General features: G+C 43.3%; 2 protein-coding genes across 2 annotated transcripts in view; both read right to left on the reverse strand.

Annotated features, from left to right (window-relative positions):
- Window positions 1–10,100, reverse strand: part of LOC134187180 (protocadherin Fat 4-like) — a 32,195-nt gene extending 22,095 nt beyond the window's left edge. The window contains exons 1-28 of the mRNA XM_062655297.1: window positions 10,012–10,100; window positions 9,664–9,743; window positions 9,438–9,503; window positions 9,171–9,310; window positions 9,030–9,089; window positions 8,880–8,969; window positions 8,707–8,805; window positions 8,495–8,599; window positions 8,309–8,434; window positions 8,058–8,246; window positions 7,514–7,687; window positions 7,293–7,436; window positions 7,073–7,228; window positions 6,824–7,014; window positions 6,302–6,431; window positions 6,144–6,238; window positions 5,992–6,088; window positions 5,801–5,926; window positions 5,670–5,743; window positions 5,174–5,423; window positions 4,890–5,111; window positions 4,561–4,815; window positions 4,395–4,488; window positions 2,572–3,024; window positions 2,265–2,500; window positions 2,034–2,196; window positions 1,825–1,964; window positions 5–1,366 (exon numbers count right to left, since the gene is read on the reverse strand). Of these exons, the coding sequence (XP_062511281.1) occupies window positions 5–1,366; window positions 1,825–1,964; window positions 2,034–2,196; window positions 2,265–2,500; window positions 2,572–3,024; window positions 4,395–4,488; window positions 4,561–4,815; window positions 4,890–5,111; window positions 5,174–5,423; window positions 5,670–5,743; window positions 5,801–5,926; window positions 5,992–6,088; window positions 6,144–6,238; window positions 6,302–6,431; window positions 6,824–7,014; window positions 7,073–7,228; window positions 7,293–7,436; window positions 7,514–7,687; window positions 8,058–8,246; window positions 8,309–8,434; window positions 8,495–8,599; window positions 8,707–8,805; window positions 8,880–8,969; window positions 9,030–9,089; window positions 9,171–9,310; window positions 9,438–9,503; window positions 9,664–9,724 (5,298 nt within the window). The 5' untranslated portion in view covers window positions 9,725–9,743; window positions 10,012–10,100. The remainder of the gene's footprint in view (window positions 1–4; window positions 1,367–1,824; window positions 1,965–2,033; window positions 2,197–2,264; window positions 2,501–2,571; window positions 3,025–4,394; window positions 4,489–4,560; window positions 4,816–4,889; window positions 5,112–5,173; window positions 5,424–5,669; window positions 5,744–5,800; window positions 5,927–5,991; window positions 6,089–6,143; window positions 6,239–6,301; window positions 6,432–6,823; window positions 7,015–7,072; window positions 7,229–7,292; window positions 7,437–7,513; window positions 7,688–8,057; window positions 8,247–8,308; window positions 8,435–8,494; window positions 8,600–8,706; window positions 8,806–8,879; window positions 8,970–9,029; window positions 9,090–9,170; window positions 9,311–9,437; window positions 9,504–9,663; window positions 9,744–10,011) is intronic.
- An 86-nt stretch (window positions 10,101–10,186) lies between these two features.
- On the reverse strand, window positions 10,187–18,556 carry LOC134186464 (DNA polymerase zeta catalytic subunit-like). The gene is made up of 24 exons (XM_062654437.1): window positions 18,441–18,556; window positions 16,343–17,366; window positions 16,251–16,290; window positions 14,922–15,722; window positions 14,578–14,858; window positions 14,403–14,518; window positions 14,221–14,336; window positions 14,042–14,160; window positions 13,707–13,848; window positions 13,559–13,641; window positions 13,336–13,497; window positions 13,220–13,277; window positions 13,081–13,160; window positions 12,946–13,015; window positions 12,779–12,886; window positions 12,612–12,721; window positions 12,441–12,555; window positions 12,243–12,380; window positions 11,997–12,187; window positions 11,070–11,177; window positions 10,885–11,004; window positions 10,753–10,822; window positions 10,532–10,693; window positions 10,187–10,463 (listed from the first exon to the last, which is right to left on the reverse strand). Exons 1-24 carry the CDS (start codon window positions 18,526–18,528, stop codon window positions 10,311–10,313), a joined length of 4,455 nt encoding a protein of 1,484 aa, XP_062510421.1. The 5' UTR covers window positions 18,529–18,556; the 3' UTR covers window positions 10,187–10,310.
- Between the last annotated feature and the right edge of the window lie 37 nt (window positions 18,557–18,593).

An 18,593-nucleotide genomic window follows, 5' to 3' on the forward strand; every position in this document is an offset into this window, starting at 1 on the left:
CTACCGAAATTGCATTAATGAGAAACTTCTTGCTTGAGTCTCCAAACGTGATCGAGTAGGAGATCTTGGCATTGTCGCCCGTATCGCTCTCCGTCGCGAGTACGGTCGTCACCGACGTTCCCGCCGCGTTGTTTTCAAATACATTAGCGCGGTAGATAGTCTGATTAAATACCGGATCGTTGTCGTTGACATCCCGCACCGTCACCACGACGGTCGCATCCGAACTCCTCGGTACGAGACCTTTGTCGGTCACCCTCACATCAAACGTGTACTCCTTAATGACTTCCGCATTCAGCGTCTTCGTCGTCTTTATAGATCCGCTCGAAGCGTCGATGGAAAACGACGTGACGTTGACGGATCTCGGATCGGCGAACGAGTAGACGATGGCGGCGTTGTTTCCCAAATCAACGTCCGTCGCCGTCACCGACAACACGGTCGTGCCGATCAGTGACAGCTCGCTGACGGTGCTGGCGTATTTGCTAGCGGAGAAAACCGGTTTGTTGTCGTTCGCGTCCGTCACCGTCACCTGGAGCGGAACAGTAATCGATTTAGGCGGCGTACCCTTGTCGCTGGCCTCGACGGTGAGCGTATACGAAGGCTTTGTTTCTCGATCTAAATCGACGGACGTCGTCAGAATTTGTCCGTTCGAACTCACACGAAATTCGCCTCCGCCGTTTCCACCGATAATCGAGTATACGACTACGCCATTGTCACCGTCGTCGCTGTCCGTTGCCGATACCTTAGAGACGACCGTGCCGTTAGGCGATCCTTCGACGACGGCACCGGAGTAGACAGACTTTGTAAAAGCAGGCGCATTGTCGTTCACGTCTGTAACAGTCACTGCTATATCGACCGTTGCCGATTTCTGTACGAGTCCGGAATCCCTGGCAGTCACGGTCAATGTGTAATCAATAGTCGTCTCGCGATTGAGAGATGATAGAGTCGTCAGCTCGCCCGACGTTTGGTTCACCTGAAAGCGACCTTCACCTCCGTTCAAACTATACGCAATTTTCTGATTTACGCCAATGTCGGCATCCTTGGCTGTTACAGTGAGAAAGCTCGTTCCGATCGCCGTATTCTCGACCAACATAACTTTTGAATAAGTCGACGGATCAAAATACGGTGAGTTATCATTGATGTCTTCAACCGTTACGATCAGCGTCGCGTTGGTGGCCCGAGGAGGCGATCCGCCGTCTTTCGTTTGTAGAGTGAGGCTATACAAGTCTTGCGTCTCGCGATCAAGTGACGTTGTGGTAGAAATAGAGCCTGTCCGAGAGTCAATCGTGAATCTAAATTTGCCGACGCCGTCGATTATTGCGTACGAAACGTCTGCGTTGGTAGAACTATCCTTGTCACTTGCAGACACCTAAACAAATGAAGAGCGTACTTAGTGTATCGTGAATTGCACATAAGAGTCGGAGCCGCTGCGGCAGGAGCGGTGTTCGCCGCACCCGCGCGTATTCGTGGTAAGCGTGGAATTTTGAAGGACATCACGTTTTAGAACTTTTACTGATACAGCGCACCTGCGCGCCCGGACATTGGATCGCGTTCATCTCTGGTCTAGATTGCGCCTTTCAACTATTCAACTGGGTGCAGTTTGGTATTAGTTTTAGTATTCGAAAACTCTTACTTAGATAACGCGTATTCATAAGTCATTATGTCTCTCTGTGTCTCCTAGCAATAGAAATTACTGAGTATCATATTAGGTCAGTAACCACGCTCTTTGACTGTGACCAGCCCTGGCCCTTTAACGCGCGTTACGCAGGACCATCGCTTCTCTGTTTCCGACTCCCATGTATACCATACATTGCAATAGCTGAATACCTTCACAACACCCTGTCCGCCCGGCAGTTCTTCTTTCAGGGTCGCCGTATACCTCGTTTGAGCAAACAACGGATCGTTGTCGTTCAAGTCTTTGACGGTTACCGTAACAGGCACGAAAGAGTTACGAGGCGGATTGCCGTCTATACGCATGCACAAACGTCACACTCGCACACACAACAACACGACACCGACAATCCATTACTACGCACCATCACTGGCCGTCACCTGGAAAGTGTACTTCTTTGCCGTTTCGTAATCGATAGAGTTGGCGGTCAGTATCTGACCGGTGGTTGAAACGATATGAAAACGCCCATCTCCGCCGCTCAAAGAGTACGCGATCACTTTCCCCGTGTCTTTCTCAGATGCAGAAACCTAGAATATCTCGATTCTAGCCACAAACGATCACGAAGACATGCGAGCATAGTTATACTCTACTCTACCTGTACAACCGAATGATCTAGAGGGACGTTTTCGTTGATCGTTGCTGTGTAACTGGACTGCGCGAACTTAGGCGGATTGTCATTGACATCGATCACCGTGATCTTGACAGGCGTGCTGCTCGATTTTCCTCCGCCGTCCGTTGCCGTCACCGTTAGATCGTAAGAAGATTTCACTTCGTAGTCCAGTAGCTTTGCCACACTGATATGACCCGTCTTATTGCCAATTACAAAATCGTCTACAGCAACACGTCAAAATACTCTACTGTATACAACATCAAAGCGGATATCAAGTCTCGGTTTGCCTCACCGCTTCCTGTCAGGCTGTAGGTAACGACGCCGTTGTCGTTGACGTTTGGATCGTCGAGGTCGGACGCCGACACGGCGCCGACCAACTCTCCAACTGTTGCGCTCTCGACGACACTGAAGGCGTACGAACCATCAAATGTCGGCGTGTTGTCGTTTTCGTCTGTAATTGTGATTTCCACTTTTGACACACCCGCGAGCCGGCTCGAAGCGGGGTTCGCCTGGTCTTTTGCTTGGATGTCGAGAGTGTACATTTTTTTCGTTTCGTAGTCGGGCGGAGAGAGAACGGTGATGTCGCCCGTTAGCGAGTGGATGCTGAATGTGTTACCGGCACCACCGAGAATAGAATAGACAAGTTGTCTGTTGATGCTGCTACCGGTATCGCCATCGGTCGCTGATACGTTTGTTACAAATGATGTAGTTGGCATGTTCTCGCGAATGGATTTCGTGTAAAGAGCTAAACATCGATAAAATTATTTCTCCATGTCGCGCTACCAGTTGCTGCTTCATGATATAAAGTAGCACATGAAAGAACGATTGGATAAAGGCCGGTTCACACACCCTACGCTGTAACGTGACGTAAAGTAAAGTATTATTAAGACGGGTTCACATTAAAACTACGCAGCGTCTTGCGTTTTGCGTCTTCCATCTTGCGTCTTGCGTCTTCATCCCTTGTGTCCAAAGAGCATTTCACATTTGACTTAGTTTCTGCGTTTGTGTAGTTAACGCGCGCATCTTCTTTGATAACGCGTATTTACGTACGGCTTCCGCGCTCGTGTAGCCAGCCCCTCCCCTTTGCAGCGCGAGACTATTCCGCTACGATCTTTGAAGAAGAAGCGCTTTGCTCCGTTATTGTAAAGAGGATGTTGCACATCCCACAGACAGTGATAGCTCCTCACACGCTCCACGAGAGTTTTGGTTGCTTCGTCCGCCATTATTGATTTCAATACGTGTATGAATGCAAAACGCAAGAATCGGACGCAAGAAATAGAACGAGTTCTATATCTTGCGTCAGCGCTCCGACAAACGCTGCGTCGTATTCTGCATCGCGCCAATTTAATATAAACCGCAAGAAAGGACGCAAGTCTTTGACGCAAGGACCCAAGGCGACGCTGCGTTGCCTTGCGTCGATAATGTGAACCAGGTCTTACGTTGCAACCTGGTAACGTTACGCTAGGATACGCTACGTTACGTTGGAATAGGATGGTGTTCTCTATTTTAGACGTAACGGAGCGGAAAGTTTGACCAATAAGGTTTGAGCAATTCAGCGCGTGATTAACCAATTGTGCATTCCTGAAAATGGAACAAAAGCATAGAGAAGCTACTAGACGGTATCCTTGCTTGTGGCAAGTCAAGGCGAGAGCCTCAGCGTGGACGTCATCATTAAGAAAACTGCTCGAAAAGAGATGTCGCCGGTTGCGGGAAAGTCTGTTGACGACTGCATCCGCAGATGGAAATCCATGACAAACAAATTCGTTCGAAATTAAGAAAAGACTAAAGAGAGAAGCATGCAAGAGAGTCACGCAACCAAATTTCACGGTACGCAAAAGTAGATAGCGACGTTGAACGAACGTATTCCGTGAATGCATGCTATGTACGCTATGTTACGTTACGTTACGTTACGCTGTTTAACGTTCCGGTACGTTACATTACGTTGCGTTTGGCCAATGAGATCTGTGAACCGGCCTTAGTACGAAAAGCGACTCAGCGAAAGAGCAAGAGAGAAACATCAGTGATTTCTCAAATGGAGAGACAAACAAACAAGATTTTCCTGTCAAAATTACTAAAGCGCGTGCTAGTTTCTACCCCTCCCCCTCGTTCACTTACACTGAGTGAAGACTGGTGCGTTGTCGTTGTAATCTGTGATGAAAATTAGCACCGTGCACGTTCCCTGCCGTCCCAATCCGTCAGTGGCTGTCACCTAATCCCCATACACATACACGTGTTACTCATAACATTTCTTTCCGCACCTGATGCAAAAAGAAAATCTCACCGTAAGATTGTAGATATGCGCGTCACTCTCGTAGTCAATAGTTCCTTTAGTTGTCACAGATCCCGTCCCCGTATCGATCGAAAACTTACTAGAAGACGGAACACCGGCCGTGATGTTGTACGTAATAGTGGCAGATAGACCGACATCTTTTTCTGTCGCGCGCACGCGCACCACCTCGTTACCGATGAGATCGTTCTCGCTGATTGTAGACCGATACTGAAGTAAATCGAACACGGGGTTGTTGTCGTTAACATCCTACAGTAAATACGTCAGCAATCGATAACGCATCAGTACGATTTCAGTACACTCAAACAAACCCATCAACTGACCGTAATAGACACTGAAACGGTTGCAGTAGAAGTTTTAGGCAATTTAGCGTCGTCGCTAGCCCTCACGGTTAACTTGTAGCTCGCACCCAAACCTTCTCTATCTGGTTTACCAGTGGCGGAGATTCTGCCGGTGCTAGCGTCAATAGAGAAGAGAGAGTCGGTATCGCCAGCAGTCAGGTTGTAAGTCACCTTGCCATTCTCTCCCTTATCCGGGTCAGTAGCCTGCAGTCCAAATGTTTCACCGGTATTTGATATCAATAAATATACATTATAATGTTGCGTACAGTAACGGTGACAAAATCCGGGTGTAGAGATTCTTCTGTTATTGAGGCTGAATAGGATGTAGAACTGAACGTTGGGTAGTTATCGTTCTCATCTAATACGTGAATGGTAACGTCCGCGGTGGTTCGGCGTCTGTGCTCTGTTGCTTCGTCTTCAGCGATTGCCAAGAGATTGTACACGTCACCGTACGCATCTTCGCGGTCGACAGCCACTTTGGTAGTAATCTGGCCCGTCTTCGACCCAATATTAAACCTACATAAGCAAATACAAGTTTGCAATACCGTTCGATCCATACCGGCATCCGCTACTTCTATGTTCTAATGACCAAGATCAATGTATTGCGTTTGCGCTGTCTGGTATCTAATGGTACTCGAACAACACTCTTGGTTCAGCGATAGATTTCTGTTATCCGGGTACCGGTACCAGCACCAAGGCGGTCAAAAGGAGATTTGAGATTGTCTTCCTTCCCCTCGTTTCCCGACATCCTCCTATTCATACCTGCTACTGTAAACTCCAGCAAGGCTGTAAACAACTCGGCCAAAACTGAAAGCGTCTCCGTCCGCGTCAGTTGCCTGTGAACACGAGAAATTAGAATATCACTCATTTCTTCCGACCTTCACGCAACTTACCGACACGCTACCAACCACGGTATTCATTCGATTCTCAAGTACCGAGTAGTTATAAAACGACGACGAGAACACAGGTGTGTTGTCATTCCGGTTCTCAACGTTGACTGTCAACGTGCCGTTATCCGCCTACACATTGAAAAAAACCAAACCGTATACGCAAACCTCCACGTGCTCGTCCGTATTTCACAAACCATTCCACCGTTTGGACCGCCGTCTCGTACTTCAATCGTCAACGTGTACGACTGAGACGTTTCATAGTCCAGACCGACGCGAGCAGTCACAATACCTCTGCCACACAACTGTTGATAACAATGAATAGTTGAGATTTCGACTGACCAATTACTTGGAAGAGTCGGCAATTTCAAACGCGTTCCCCGTATTTCCGGCCAGTATCTTGTATGTAAGAGCACCATTGTTTCCAGCATCACTATCTGTTGCCTGAAACATGACACGCACAGTGTTGCAGACCGTTATTACACCGTTTTCTGATAATGTTCTCACCGAAAATGCAGCTACTTGACTGCCAACTTGATTGTTTTCAGCGATTCTGACGGTGACGCTATTGTCAGCAAACTGTGGAGCATTATCGTTGATGTCGTTAACGACAATATTCACAGCTGCTCTGGCCGTTCTGCAAAACAGCAGTAGTCAAGTTGATATAGTTGCACGACACGAACAAATGTGGACACAGTAATAAGCCCAAGCACTCCTGCATTTGAGTATACCAAAGTAGCCGTCATGCGCAGGCAATTACTCCAGCGTTCATCTTCAAGTCCATAAAGGATACCCTACCTAGGTAATGATAGTATGGTAAAATGACCATCCTAATATACGGGTCATTGCAATATACGGGCCATTGTCACGTGGCGGTACCAACAAACAGACAACAGAAGACAAATGCCCGCTGAATTTGTATTGTCCCTGTTTGAGAAACCATCCATACACATTTATATGTAAACCATATAAATGTTTGGGATAGTCTCAACTACTCAGTGTGTTGTAATGCAAGTAGGTCATTCTCACCGTTTATTCGGTCCGGAATCTATAGCTTGTACAGTCAGAGTGTACGACTCTTGAACCTCACGATCTAGCTTCACTGCGTTCATGATATCGGCCGTCGTGCTGTTTATGACAAACCGCTGATTGTCATTTCCAGCAACAATCGAGTATGACAACTGGCCTAAAACTCCACTATCTGCATCACTAGCTATAGCCTGCAAGCACAAACTATTAACAACAAATGACTGAAATTTTAAACATTGCCATTCATACCCTGAGTATGAAAGTGTTTGCAGGCGTCTCTTCGTCTTGATTGCCGGCAAACACGGTTTTGCCAAAGATTGGATTGTTGTCATTAATATCAATAATATTCACGACAACGTAGGCTGTATCGAAAGCTTTTGGAGCCGCCACATTGGTTGCTGTCACCTAAAGAACATAAAAGAAGACTGATAATACAGATTTTAAGTTTAAGACTAGCCAATGCTGCTACCTGAAATGAGTAAGCAGAAATGCCCGACTCATAATCAAGTGCCGATGTCAGTGTTATCACACCTGTAGATGGATGAATCAAAAACGGTCTGTTTTTGTCCGTAGGCGGATTGAAGTCGTACGTCAACAACTTATAGGTTGTGTCCTGCATGCAAAATTTATGTCGTTCAATGATGAATGCAACCAGAGGCGGATTCAAAGACTGCATGCATGCATGCTCACCGTATCGTTGTCATCTGCAACAACCTGAATGACGATTGACAGTACTTGTGCGTTCTCGCGAAGGCTCGCCGAATAATTGGTTTGCTGGAATACGGGAGGATTGTCGTTTGTATCCAAGATTGTAACTACCGTCCTCACACTAACAGGTGCCTGACTGCTACCTAGCTCCTCTGCCTAGAAGAAAATATAAATGTACACACACACACACACACACACACACACACACACACACACACACACACACACACACACACACACACACACACACACACACACACGGACACACACACACACACACACACACACACACACACACACGGACACACACACACACGGACACACACACACACACACACACACACACACACACACACACACACACACGGGGACACACACACACACACACGGACACACACACACACACACACACACACACACACACACACACACACACACACACACACACACATGGACACGGACACACAATATTATTATAACAGTACATATATAATCAACTGTTGGTAAATATTATTATGCTGGTTACTTCAATGATCAAATTGTAAGCGGCGTGTGTTTCTCTATCAATGTGTCTCCCCACTGTCAGACGCCCGGATGACGAGTCAATTGAGAAGGCATTTCCATCGTTTCCTGACGATATAGAGTACGACACGCGATGATTTTGTCCCGATCCCTTGTCTTGATCAAACGCAGACACGGTCAACACAGACGTACCCTAACAATGCAACCAAGTCAGAAGACATTCAACACAGCAATTTTACTACAACTTCCACTCACAACATTCAGATTTTCTTGAATCATCTTAGAATACGCCGACTGAGCGAACTTGGGTCCCTGATCATCAAAATCCGTAATGTGTATGTTTACACTCAAACTAGCAGTAAGAGGCGAGCTGCCCAAATCCTAAACACAATTGATATCAACTACAATAACAATCAATTTATGCAGATGAAAAAGTTTTACAGAAGCTTGCACAGTCAACACCAAAGTACTTGCTTGTGACTCATAGTCTAATGATTTCTCAAGCGTGATATCACCAGTATAGAGAGAAATACGAAAGTGACCATCCTATATCACAATCACGTTACTGCTCAACATTCATCTGTATAGTCGATGCATAAAGCGCATGCTCAGCTAGAATGCAGTTAACATACAAAAACAAAGACATATCCTACCTTGTCGCCTGATATGATTTTGTACTGAACACGACTGTTTATACCCTGATCAGCATCTGTAGCTCGAACGCTTAAAACAGTCAGACCAGTGTTGGTGTTCTAAAATTCAAAGTCGAAAAAACAAAAAGACAATCAAAATAGAAACGAGTAAACCAGACAAAAGTGTGTGTGACCTCAGATAGTGTCACGGAGTAGGGTGTATTTACAAAAACAGGAGGTTTGTCGTTTATGTCGGTGATCAAGACATGAACAGACGTCTGCTCCTAACAATACCAAACACACGAATGAGCTCGACATCGAAAGATCGTGTGCAATCGTCCTACTGTAAATGGTCGAGTGACACCGTCAGATACTGAAACTGTAAATACGTAGCTGGAGACTTTCTGCACAATAATTTAACGGCAAAGTTAATCACAAAAATTGGGAATCAACTAATACAAGTAGGCAATCATAATCTCTCCTACCTCTCTATCAAATTCACGTTTGGCAGTGATGATCCCACTGCTGCCATCGATGTTGAAGTCTGCCTTTCCGGTAACCAATGCATAGACCAGTGTGTCATTAACGTCGATGTCTGTGGCGCTCACTGTGAGCACAGTGGTACCTACAATACAAACAGAGTACCACGCCTGATAAAATAGGTTGGGAGTCACCTCACTCCTACGAGTGCAACCAACCACATGCACACGCAGTCACACATGCACACGCAGTCACACATAAATCAGACATACCAACTATGCTGTGCTCAGCAAACTGCTTGAAATAGTAAGGCGTTTGAAATGAAGGAGGATGGTTGTCTGTGTGAAGAAAAGCAACAAAACGCTAAGACACAAAACCATCTAGACTCATCTAAGACTCCTCGAATCGTTCATATTCGATTCGTTCTTGCTGAATTCGGATGACAATCAAGATCCACGCTGTCGCATCCACTCACAAGTTGCATGAATCTCTACTCACCTTGTCCGTTGCCCACGTGCAGTACCACGAGGAGAGAAAGCGTGGACAGCAATCGCAACATGGTTCCTCGCACCGACACGCTGAATAACGAAGAACGATGAGTTACACACAGCACGACATAAAGTAAATTCAACCAGGGCGTTCCCAGCGTCTGCAAACACAAGTCCCGCCCATTCAAACAACAACTCGCAATCACAAAATGCCAATTCTCTCGCACTAGAACAACATACGTTCGCACACAAAACCTTCACCCCGCTCCACATCCAAATCACCAATTACGTATAAACACATGCAGCCAAATTGATCAAATGCGCCACCAAGCTAAAAGCGTAACAAGACAATGACAACCTAGCTCTAGAGTGCTGTGTTGTAGAAACGGCCGCACCGAGTGTAACTACCGAGAGATGCTAGCTAGTGCTCGCAGTCGACCAAAATAGAGAGAACGTCATCTATTTTTCGCACTCACGTGAGCGCCCATCCCATCAATGCACGCCGCGTGAGCCCGCGTCTCCGGCCATTCAAGTTGAGCGATCTCGATTCGATAATCACAATAGAAACGAGACACAAATAAACGATTTGCCGCAGGTAATAAATACACAAAGAGAAAAAACCGCCAAACTGTCGCGGTCATTAATGTTTGTTTACGATCATGATGTACTGTCTAGTGTTGATTGCACTTCTTGCAAACGGGATACCATCTGAAGTCGATTGGTAGCTCTCCTCATGCGATAGAGATTCGGACAATCGAGTGAGACGCAAGCGAGGTCCGGATCACGACGACCGACGCAGTGAAAGCACAACTAGAATGAATGAAACAAAGAGAGTGGCGGAATGCGTGGGCGGAGACACCGTCACGTTATGAGCTCACCTCGCGGAGTTCCTTGTAGTTGCGCTCCAGTGTTCGGATACGGCTGCCCAAGACGGTCAACGACGACTGCGGGTAGCGTCGACAACGCTGGCAAACGTCGTCGCGCGTCATTTCGTCGCAAACGGGGCATTCGGTCGTGCCGAAATACTGAGAGATTGTGCCCTATTTATAGTTACACAAGTGTAAGGAACACCATCGATATTTATGGCTCTCGATGCCACCTTCTTTGCGTCTTCACTCTGTGTGTAGAAAGAAATACCAGCTCGTTGAAATTTTGGCAGCTCTGTGTACCTTCAATTGAACATCTTAATCAGAATAAGAGAAATATGTGTAAACATGAAGTTATGTGTTACCACGATCTGACATCGACTCCCATTAAGGAGAACACTCTGTTAAGTGGTGGAATGATTTGTTTGGTGGCGTAGTAAACGTAGTTGATACGTAGACTTGGATCTCGTAATATTTCTTCAGGGCTAGAATGTTGTATGGATATCAGTTAGATTACAATTGTGATTAGGATGAGACTGTGAGGGTATACCGTCTAACTAACTGTATCAGAGGTAATCCAGGACTGCCATACACCACCACGTAGGGAACTCGTTCACCAAGTCTTGGTTCGGCTCTGGGATCACTGGCCACAAGCTGCCTATCAAGGTCACAATGACAAACCATTTTGTAAATACATGCATTCATATCTCTATACTCAGAAGCAGACATGGATAATCAAGGGTGGCGGAACCAGGGCAGGAGGGGCAGCTGCCCCTTCCAATATCGAGATTGGGGGCATCACCCCTCCAATACTGGACGCTGTGTACAAGTTTCAGCAAATGATGATCAGAGAAAATACTTGGAAGTTTTGTTGTTTGCAAGTAGAAATAATATTGGATGGTGATGTAGTTGACTCGCATGATACACATTGTCGTGATCATTTGTGTGCATGCTGCTCTGGCTACGTCTGTCACACAATAACAAACCAACCAACTTAAAATCAAAATGGCATCAGTCTGCTACAAATTTCTGATCCCCCTCAATCCAAAAGACCTTCCGCCGCCCCTGATAATTGATTCCCAATACATGTTCAGTATATAGCAACATTTAGCACCTTTGAAGTGTATCACCATTTATGCATAACGTTTAAACAAAATCAAGTTTAGTGCGTAGTTCACACAACATTGCATTAAGAAGTATTCGTCTGGGTCACCTAGTCAAAACGCTTACTAATTAAACAGCCTATCTATGTTTGGCATCGTTTTACAATATTCATAAACTTGTTACATGACCAAAAAGATAAAGCAACCAGACATGCATCTACACACTGTGACTACTTGATAGAGACTGTGACAAACAAGCTGTATGTCATACATTTAATTAAACAACCAGCTCATCATCTCATTGATAATTGCATGCCAAATTAATCATAACACAAACTGTGAAAACAGATCAACAATCAATTTCTTAGACTCACTTTGTGATTTCCAGTGCTGGCACACAAGCTCCGGGTTTGTATGTACTGATTCCGCGATATTCTTTGGCAAAAATAAACTCCTGCAACGAAATTCGTTCTTCTCCCATTTTCATAAACTGCTTCTGTACATAGCGCTTCACACGTGACACATCACGTGTGGTAAACAATAACTTGAGTGATTTCTCAAGTATCTACGACCAATATGCGACATTAGTCCAGCACAACCTGAACTATCTAGTACCAGACCTTCACCACAGCTGGACAACCATCTCGTCGTACTGTCTCAATACCTTTCGCATCGTATTCAGGCTCCACTTGATTTATGGTCTCATACATAAATCCAACATAACGTTTCTTTGTTTCCAAGATGCATGGAAGATACACCTGCAAACAGGAATTATTCTGTTTTCATGGCATCCAATCAAAACCACTTGTAATTGCTACTTTTTCAAACTTCAACTTTACTGGCTTTGGATTAGCAGCTGTCACTTTTGTGACAATCTCCTGACCAATTCGAAATGCGTCTTCCTTTGATCTGCCCTTTAGCAGAACAAACATACTGCAACAGCAGCAATTAGTGCAATAAAATTAATTTTAACTTCACAAAACAGTTACCTGTCTGTATCACCATAAACAACTCGAGCATTCCACTCGGTATTAGAATTGACCATCTGAATGGCTCGTTCCAATGTTTCTCGAGCCTTTCGTACAATACTATCCGCCACCTGTTACATAAATTCACCAGTATTAGCAAAGCATACATGCTAACACAAACTTCTTACCTCAATGCATGGCATGCGACCCGAGAAGTTGGCACTTGTGTATCCATATGTAACATTCGCTATAAGTTTGAGACCAAGTTGCCGCAAATTTAACATACGGCAAAGCGTCTGAAAGAAAACCACGATTAGCAATAAATTGGTCAAATAATTAAAAATAAAAATTGCACCTTATCATCTTTACATTCCTTTATTGATTGTTTAACCATGATTCGAGCCTGAAGGATTTCCTCAAGCATTCTACCACGCACCGGTATACATAACAGTAAATAAATTGTCTCTGTCTGTGGTCATCTGCCACATACCTTGGTAAGACTCCACGCCGAACAGAAGAGTTAACAAATGCAACTCCATTAGGAGAAATATTCAAATTGCTTTCCAATTTCTAGAAATTCCAGATTTCAACTAATCGAGTCACAAACACACCTTTAGTAGACAGCAAACCTTCAATACTGTTGGCTCAACATTCAAAGAAGTGACCCCAAACTTGAAGTCACCAGACCTACACCCAACAACCAAACATTACCGAGCACACCTAAACAGCAAATGCAAACAATCACTCTGCAAGGCTTGTGACTCTCCCAAGACATGTACAGAAGCAGTAGTTGTAAGCAATAATAATAGATGGATAGAGGGACTGGAAGTCAAGAACAAGAACAGGATCAACATAGAACCTCGACTCTGGTTCCAAAATCAGTTGTAAGCACTCTGGAGCATTCATCCTTCACAGCCATAGCTACAATTACTGTTACAGCATTGCAAACACTTCAAACTCATTCCTACTTTGCCCGTTGTTGAGGACTCGGTGTGACAGCAATGTAGTTCATAGGTTTGGCTATCCGCAGCATCATAGACTCAACTCGATACTACTCATTATGTTTTAATAAAATAAATAAATATATCAACTACATCTCATACAAGATACACTAACCTGAGAACCTCTTGACAGCACTGAATAGAAAAGAATGCCAAACAGTCTGGCAAGCTCACTCGTTTGACAAATCAGATCCAGTTGCTCTAACAACTCCAAAGTAACCCGACATCGTCTCATGTAATGTTCAACTGTTCGCCATCTGCCAAACAAAGAAAAATCCAAACACAAAGTTAACTAAATGAGTGGCTAACAATGCTTCACACTAAACACAAGCAATATAGTCATAACCTAACTCTTCTGTATCTTTCATTTACATTCATGATACGAAAAGTCTGTTCTACAGTACTATATCATAAACCCCATCAACAATACTCATTTGCATACTGGCATACCTGCAAAGCCGAGTCTTGTCATCAAACCATTCAGAAAGCTTTCGAAAAGTAAAGAGTGGTATGCGCTTGTGCAGTACGTGATATACCACATTCTCCAAACTGTAGACATTTAGTGTAACCTTTGTGCACAACACTTTTGTTTGCCTAATTCAAAATGTTAACCTCCACCACTCTAGTACCTCATGCCTCATCAATCTCCAAACATTCAGCATTATTCTGCCACCAATACTGACTTCGGAAGTCTTTCTAGAACTATACTCATCTTCAGCACATTTTCGACTGCCAACAGTCTTGTCTATGAAAAATGTACAAAAGAGTTATAAAAGGCATTGCATTACATGGCTGCACTTGACTGAATCACCTGGAACTCTTGATAGTTGCATTTCAAGGTCAATGTTAAGAACACCAGCTCGTTGTAATACATATCCCCATGACAACATCTGCACCTCATAACCTACTAGAATGTCTGGATCATGTCTAATGGCAAAGTTAGATCAACAATAAAATAACCCAAACCACAGCGTGAACTCTAAAACCTCCTAGTTAGTTGAACCAAACTGTTCAGTAGCTCTTTTTCATCAATATTGTATTGTATACTCAAGCCTGAAAGGCCACAGTAATCAAGGTACTTGATGTCTGTGTTGTCTTGATCCACAACCAGCAGGCCACTGACTTCACGATTCACAGAGGAATCTGGTTCTAAGTCACGCCAAATGCAGTAAAATATGGCACAAATTGGATCAACAGCTGGGTCTGGTTTCATATCTCGTCGAGTCTTTACATGTACTTCCATACTGAGCTGAGTGAGATGCTGACACTAAGAAATCAAACAAACAGCAGTGATAATAGCAATGTTGCATACATTTGTAATCGGCTTTACCTCGTGTAATGCCCTTGCATTTTGCATGTTGTGTTGACTTATCTTAAATCCATAACTGTCATTTTGTGTTGGTCCATCAAGAAATGAGCCATCAGACAAACCAGTACTACCAGAGAATTTACTGTCTCTTTCCATCAGAGGTGTTCGTTCAGACAAATGCCTCTGCTCTGAATCTATAACACTGGAAAGCACTCTTGCTGCTGTAGCTTCCTCAAACAAAGCAACGCCTTGCTTGGCAATCGGCGTACAGTTGGAAAGACCAAACAAACTCTTTCTGCTTCTCTGTGACTTTGGTGTACTGTGTTCTGTAAGATGTAAGGTAGCCACTTGACTAGATGTTTGTAACGAAAAGCACTCAATCGATGTTTCTGCTTGACTGTCAGTTTGGACAGTAACTGTTGCAGTTGATGATGATGCTGGTTTGTTCCTTACAGACTTCAAAGAATTCTTTAAGTCACTGCCTGCATCTTTGGTTTTGGTCTCCAGCATTAGTCTTCTCTTTTTCAACCAGTTTGTAGTCTTGCTAGGATGTATAGCACGTTTGGCTGGTGTTATGATACAACGTCGATCACCAATTAGAGAACACCTAATATTCATCCCTTTCTGCTTCATTTCAGCATCAAATCCACTGTAACGAGACCGAATTTGGCTAGAAACCAAAGCCATCCAAATATCCTGTGAAAATCCCTCAGCATTTGTAATCCTCAATGTTCTCCATTGACTCAATGCGCCACAACTAGAAGCATGCTGCTTGTCAATTGGTAGATATTTCTTGGTATTGAAAAAATCCAAGTCAAAAAGCTAATACAGCAAACAATCATACACTTCAGAAAAACTACATAACTACTCAAACAACTGTAGTTGCAAATAAGTCCAAGTAGTGACATAAATACACTATATGTCATAGCCAAGACTTCTCTTCACGTAACTTTTTGCAAGTCAGTAAGTAGTCACAAATAATGTTGCTTAAAATAAAACATGAAAATGCTAAATATATTTAACGGCATATGCCTCGTTTCTGCATAATCATTGTCAAGAATATCCAGCACTATAAACATCCTGCCTATGGTTCCACATGCCCCGCACACATGTAAGTACATGTTTGTGTAGCTGGAATTAAGTACCCTTTTCATAGGTGATTAAACAAAAATAGTAACACGTGACACATTTGACCCTTTGGACCATTTTTACAAATAGGCAACAAAACGTGTTGAAAGATCAATGAACTCTTTCTACTAAAGTATTTCCAACTAAGCAGCAAGAAGACAGAATATAATCACAATTGATAACTGTGAAAAAGATACATAACAGATTGGAATAGGCTAGTACCTTGTTAGATGGAACACAGAGACGAAGACCACCAACTTCCCTAGTAAAAATTCAAATTACTCCAAACACATTACTAAAGATATAGTACATACCTGGCTGGAGCAACATCTTCCACACGACTATAAAAAGCAGCTTGATGTTTGACAACTCGAATACCATAATGAACTGCTGAATCCAGAAGTTGAGAAGACGTTGGCGGAGATCTTGCAGGAGTCCAGACAGTACAATTTAGATTATCATTAGTTCTCATTGAAACTGCACCCATCTTGTAACTACTTTTCTCAGGCTGACAATTAGCAACATCTGTATCACATGAAGCAACTCTTTCATTACTTTCTTTTATGCTAAACCGAACCTTCTTAGCTGATGGTTCTAAACTATCCTGCCTTGCAACATTTTCTGATTCCTTTACCAAATTCAAATCAAAATCATCAAACAGATCAGATGCCTTAACTAGAAAATTTCCATCAAGTGGTAGTGGTGATGCTGACGGAGAAGTAAAAGCTAAGCAACTAAGAGAATCTATATTGTCACTACAGCCATATCCACAAAAGCGCTCCAGCATTGTTTCATCTCCTGCACGACAATATGGCTCATTATGACAGCTGTATTGAAACAAAGAGTTCCGGTAAAATGAGCACTTCTCTTTCCCTGAAAACTTTAAATGAGGTGGCTTTTGAGCTTGAACGCGATTAATAAGCAGAGTTGAAGACAAAGTGCTTTCATCTTCTTGAGAATCAAATGCTCCCATTAGACCCATAGAAGCATTTTCAAAACACTCAGACTCAGTATCTCCTATTATAGATTGTTCTTGAAAAACACTGCCAGAGGAACCCGTATGAGAAATACTTTCTAATAAATCTTCAATATCTGACCGAGACAATTTCTTAACCAAAGGTGTAAGAAACCGTGATGAGCATTTCTGCTGACTAGAAACCACACATGTTGAGCATTCTACTGCTGCATTTCGTTTAGACGACAGACGTGTTTGTATGCGATCTCCTTGTGCTTGCTTGTAATGGCCTTTAGATACTTTGAAATCTTTCTCACTATCAGGACTGCTGCCAATAACAGTTGCAACAGATGCTTTCTTCTTTTGTTTGTAACGATTAAGAGCTGTATTCACAAACGTCACAAAGTCAAACACATAATGCCAGCATAGCAATTTTTCATAACATAACAATCTTTCATACATTCATACATACATTCTATTTCCTACTCCTAATCATTCGAATCAGTACGGTAAAACAAGACAGATAAATGGCACTCTAAGAATACATCGAAATTCAGAATTGCAGAAGATGTTGCATTGACAATCCCATGTAATCTATTAGTGCTATGCCTTAAATTCTTGATTGCTGATGAGGACTAATCTAACTATGGATTGTCTAAGTGTCCAGCATGTGGTTCAGCAAACGTGAATCCAGCGTTCAATTTTGCTTGGTACCCGGTTAATATTAAGTTAAGTTAATAGACATCTCAACTACAAGTAAATGCCAACAACTACAGTAGTATCAGCAAGAACCAGCCTATAAAATTTCTTTATCAATAAGGTTTTGCAAGTTTCATTCTACGTGGATGGTTTCTAGCAAAAGTCATTAATAATAAATTCATAGTTACTTTAACACACTAAGCTTGATTGCCGCGAAACATCCAGGAACTAGTCTCGCGTAGCCAGACCGTTTCTAAATACTTCCGGTAGTACTTCAAAACGGTCTGGCTATGCGAGACTATCGAGGAACCACATCAGAGAAATGAGTGACACACCGCTTAGAGACCTTGGTGTCCGGACACGTCGAGCTCTATAGTAGATCCGCGCCTGATTCAGTTGTGCATACCATAAACACTTTAAAGTAATACAGTAAGATAAACTCACCATATAAATGCTATAAAAGAAATGAAAATACTATGACTAACACATACAAGACATTCTGCAATTTTCCATTTTCCCCGAAAAACATAATTGTGTGCACAGCACAAACGAATGCTTGATAACTCACAAATCATGTCGTGAAATACGTTGTGTTTTAACCTATTATTAGTATATTATTTTCGTCACACTGGACAAACACAACCATCAGTAAAACTCAGATCTCTCTTATCTATCCATGTGATAGTTCTTTAACAGCAACAACAGAGTGCAAGAATAAATCATGCAACAACCATTGTCAATAAAATTGCACTGATTACCTGATCTCTGTTGAATCTTTCCTGGAATGTCTTTTGAACCATCCAGCTGTGGTATTCCAACAGTAGGCTTCTCATACTCATCCATCATAGCAGCAGCTGCATCATCAAATGAAGAGGGACAACTAAAAGAGTGAATCAGCTAACAAACAACAG

This window comes from Corticium candelabrum, chromosome 11, assembly GCF_963422355.1.
Source record: "Corticium candelabrum chromosome 11, ooCorCand1.1, whole genome shotgun sequence".
Taxonomy (NCBI): domain Eukaryota; kingdom Metazoa; phylum Porifera; class Homoscleromorpha; order Homosclerophorida; family Plakinidae; genus Corticium; species Corticium candelabrum.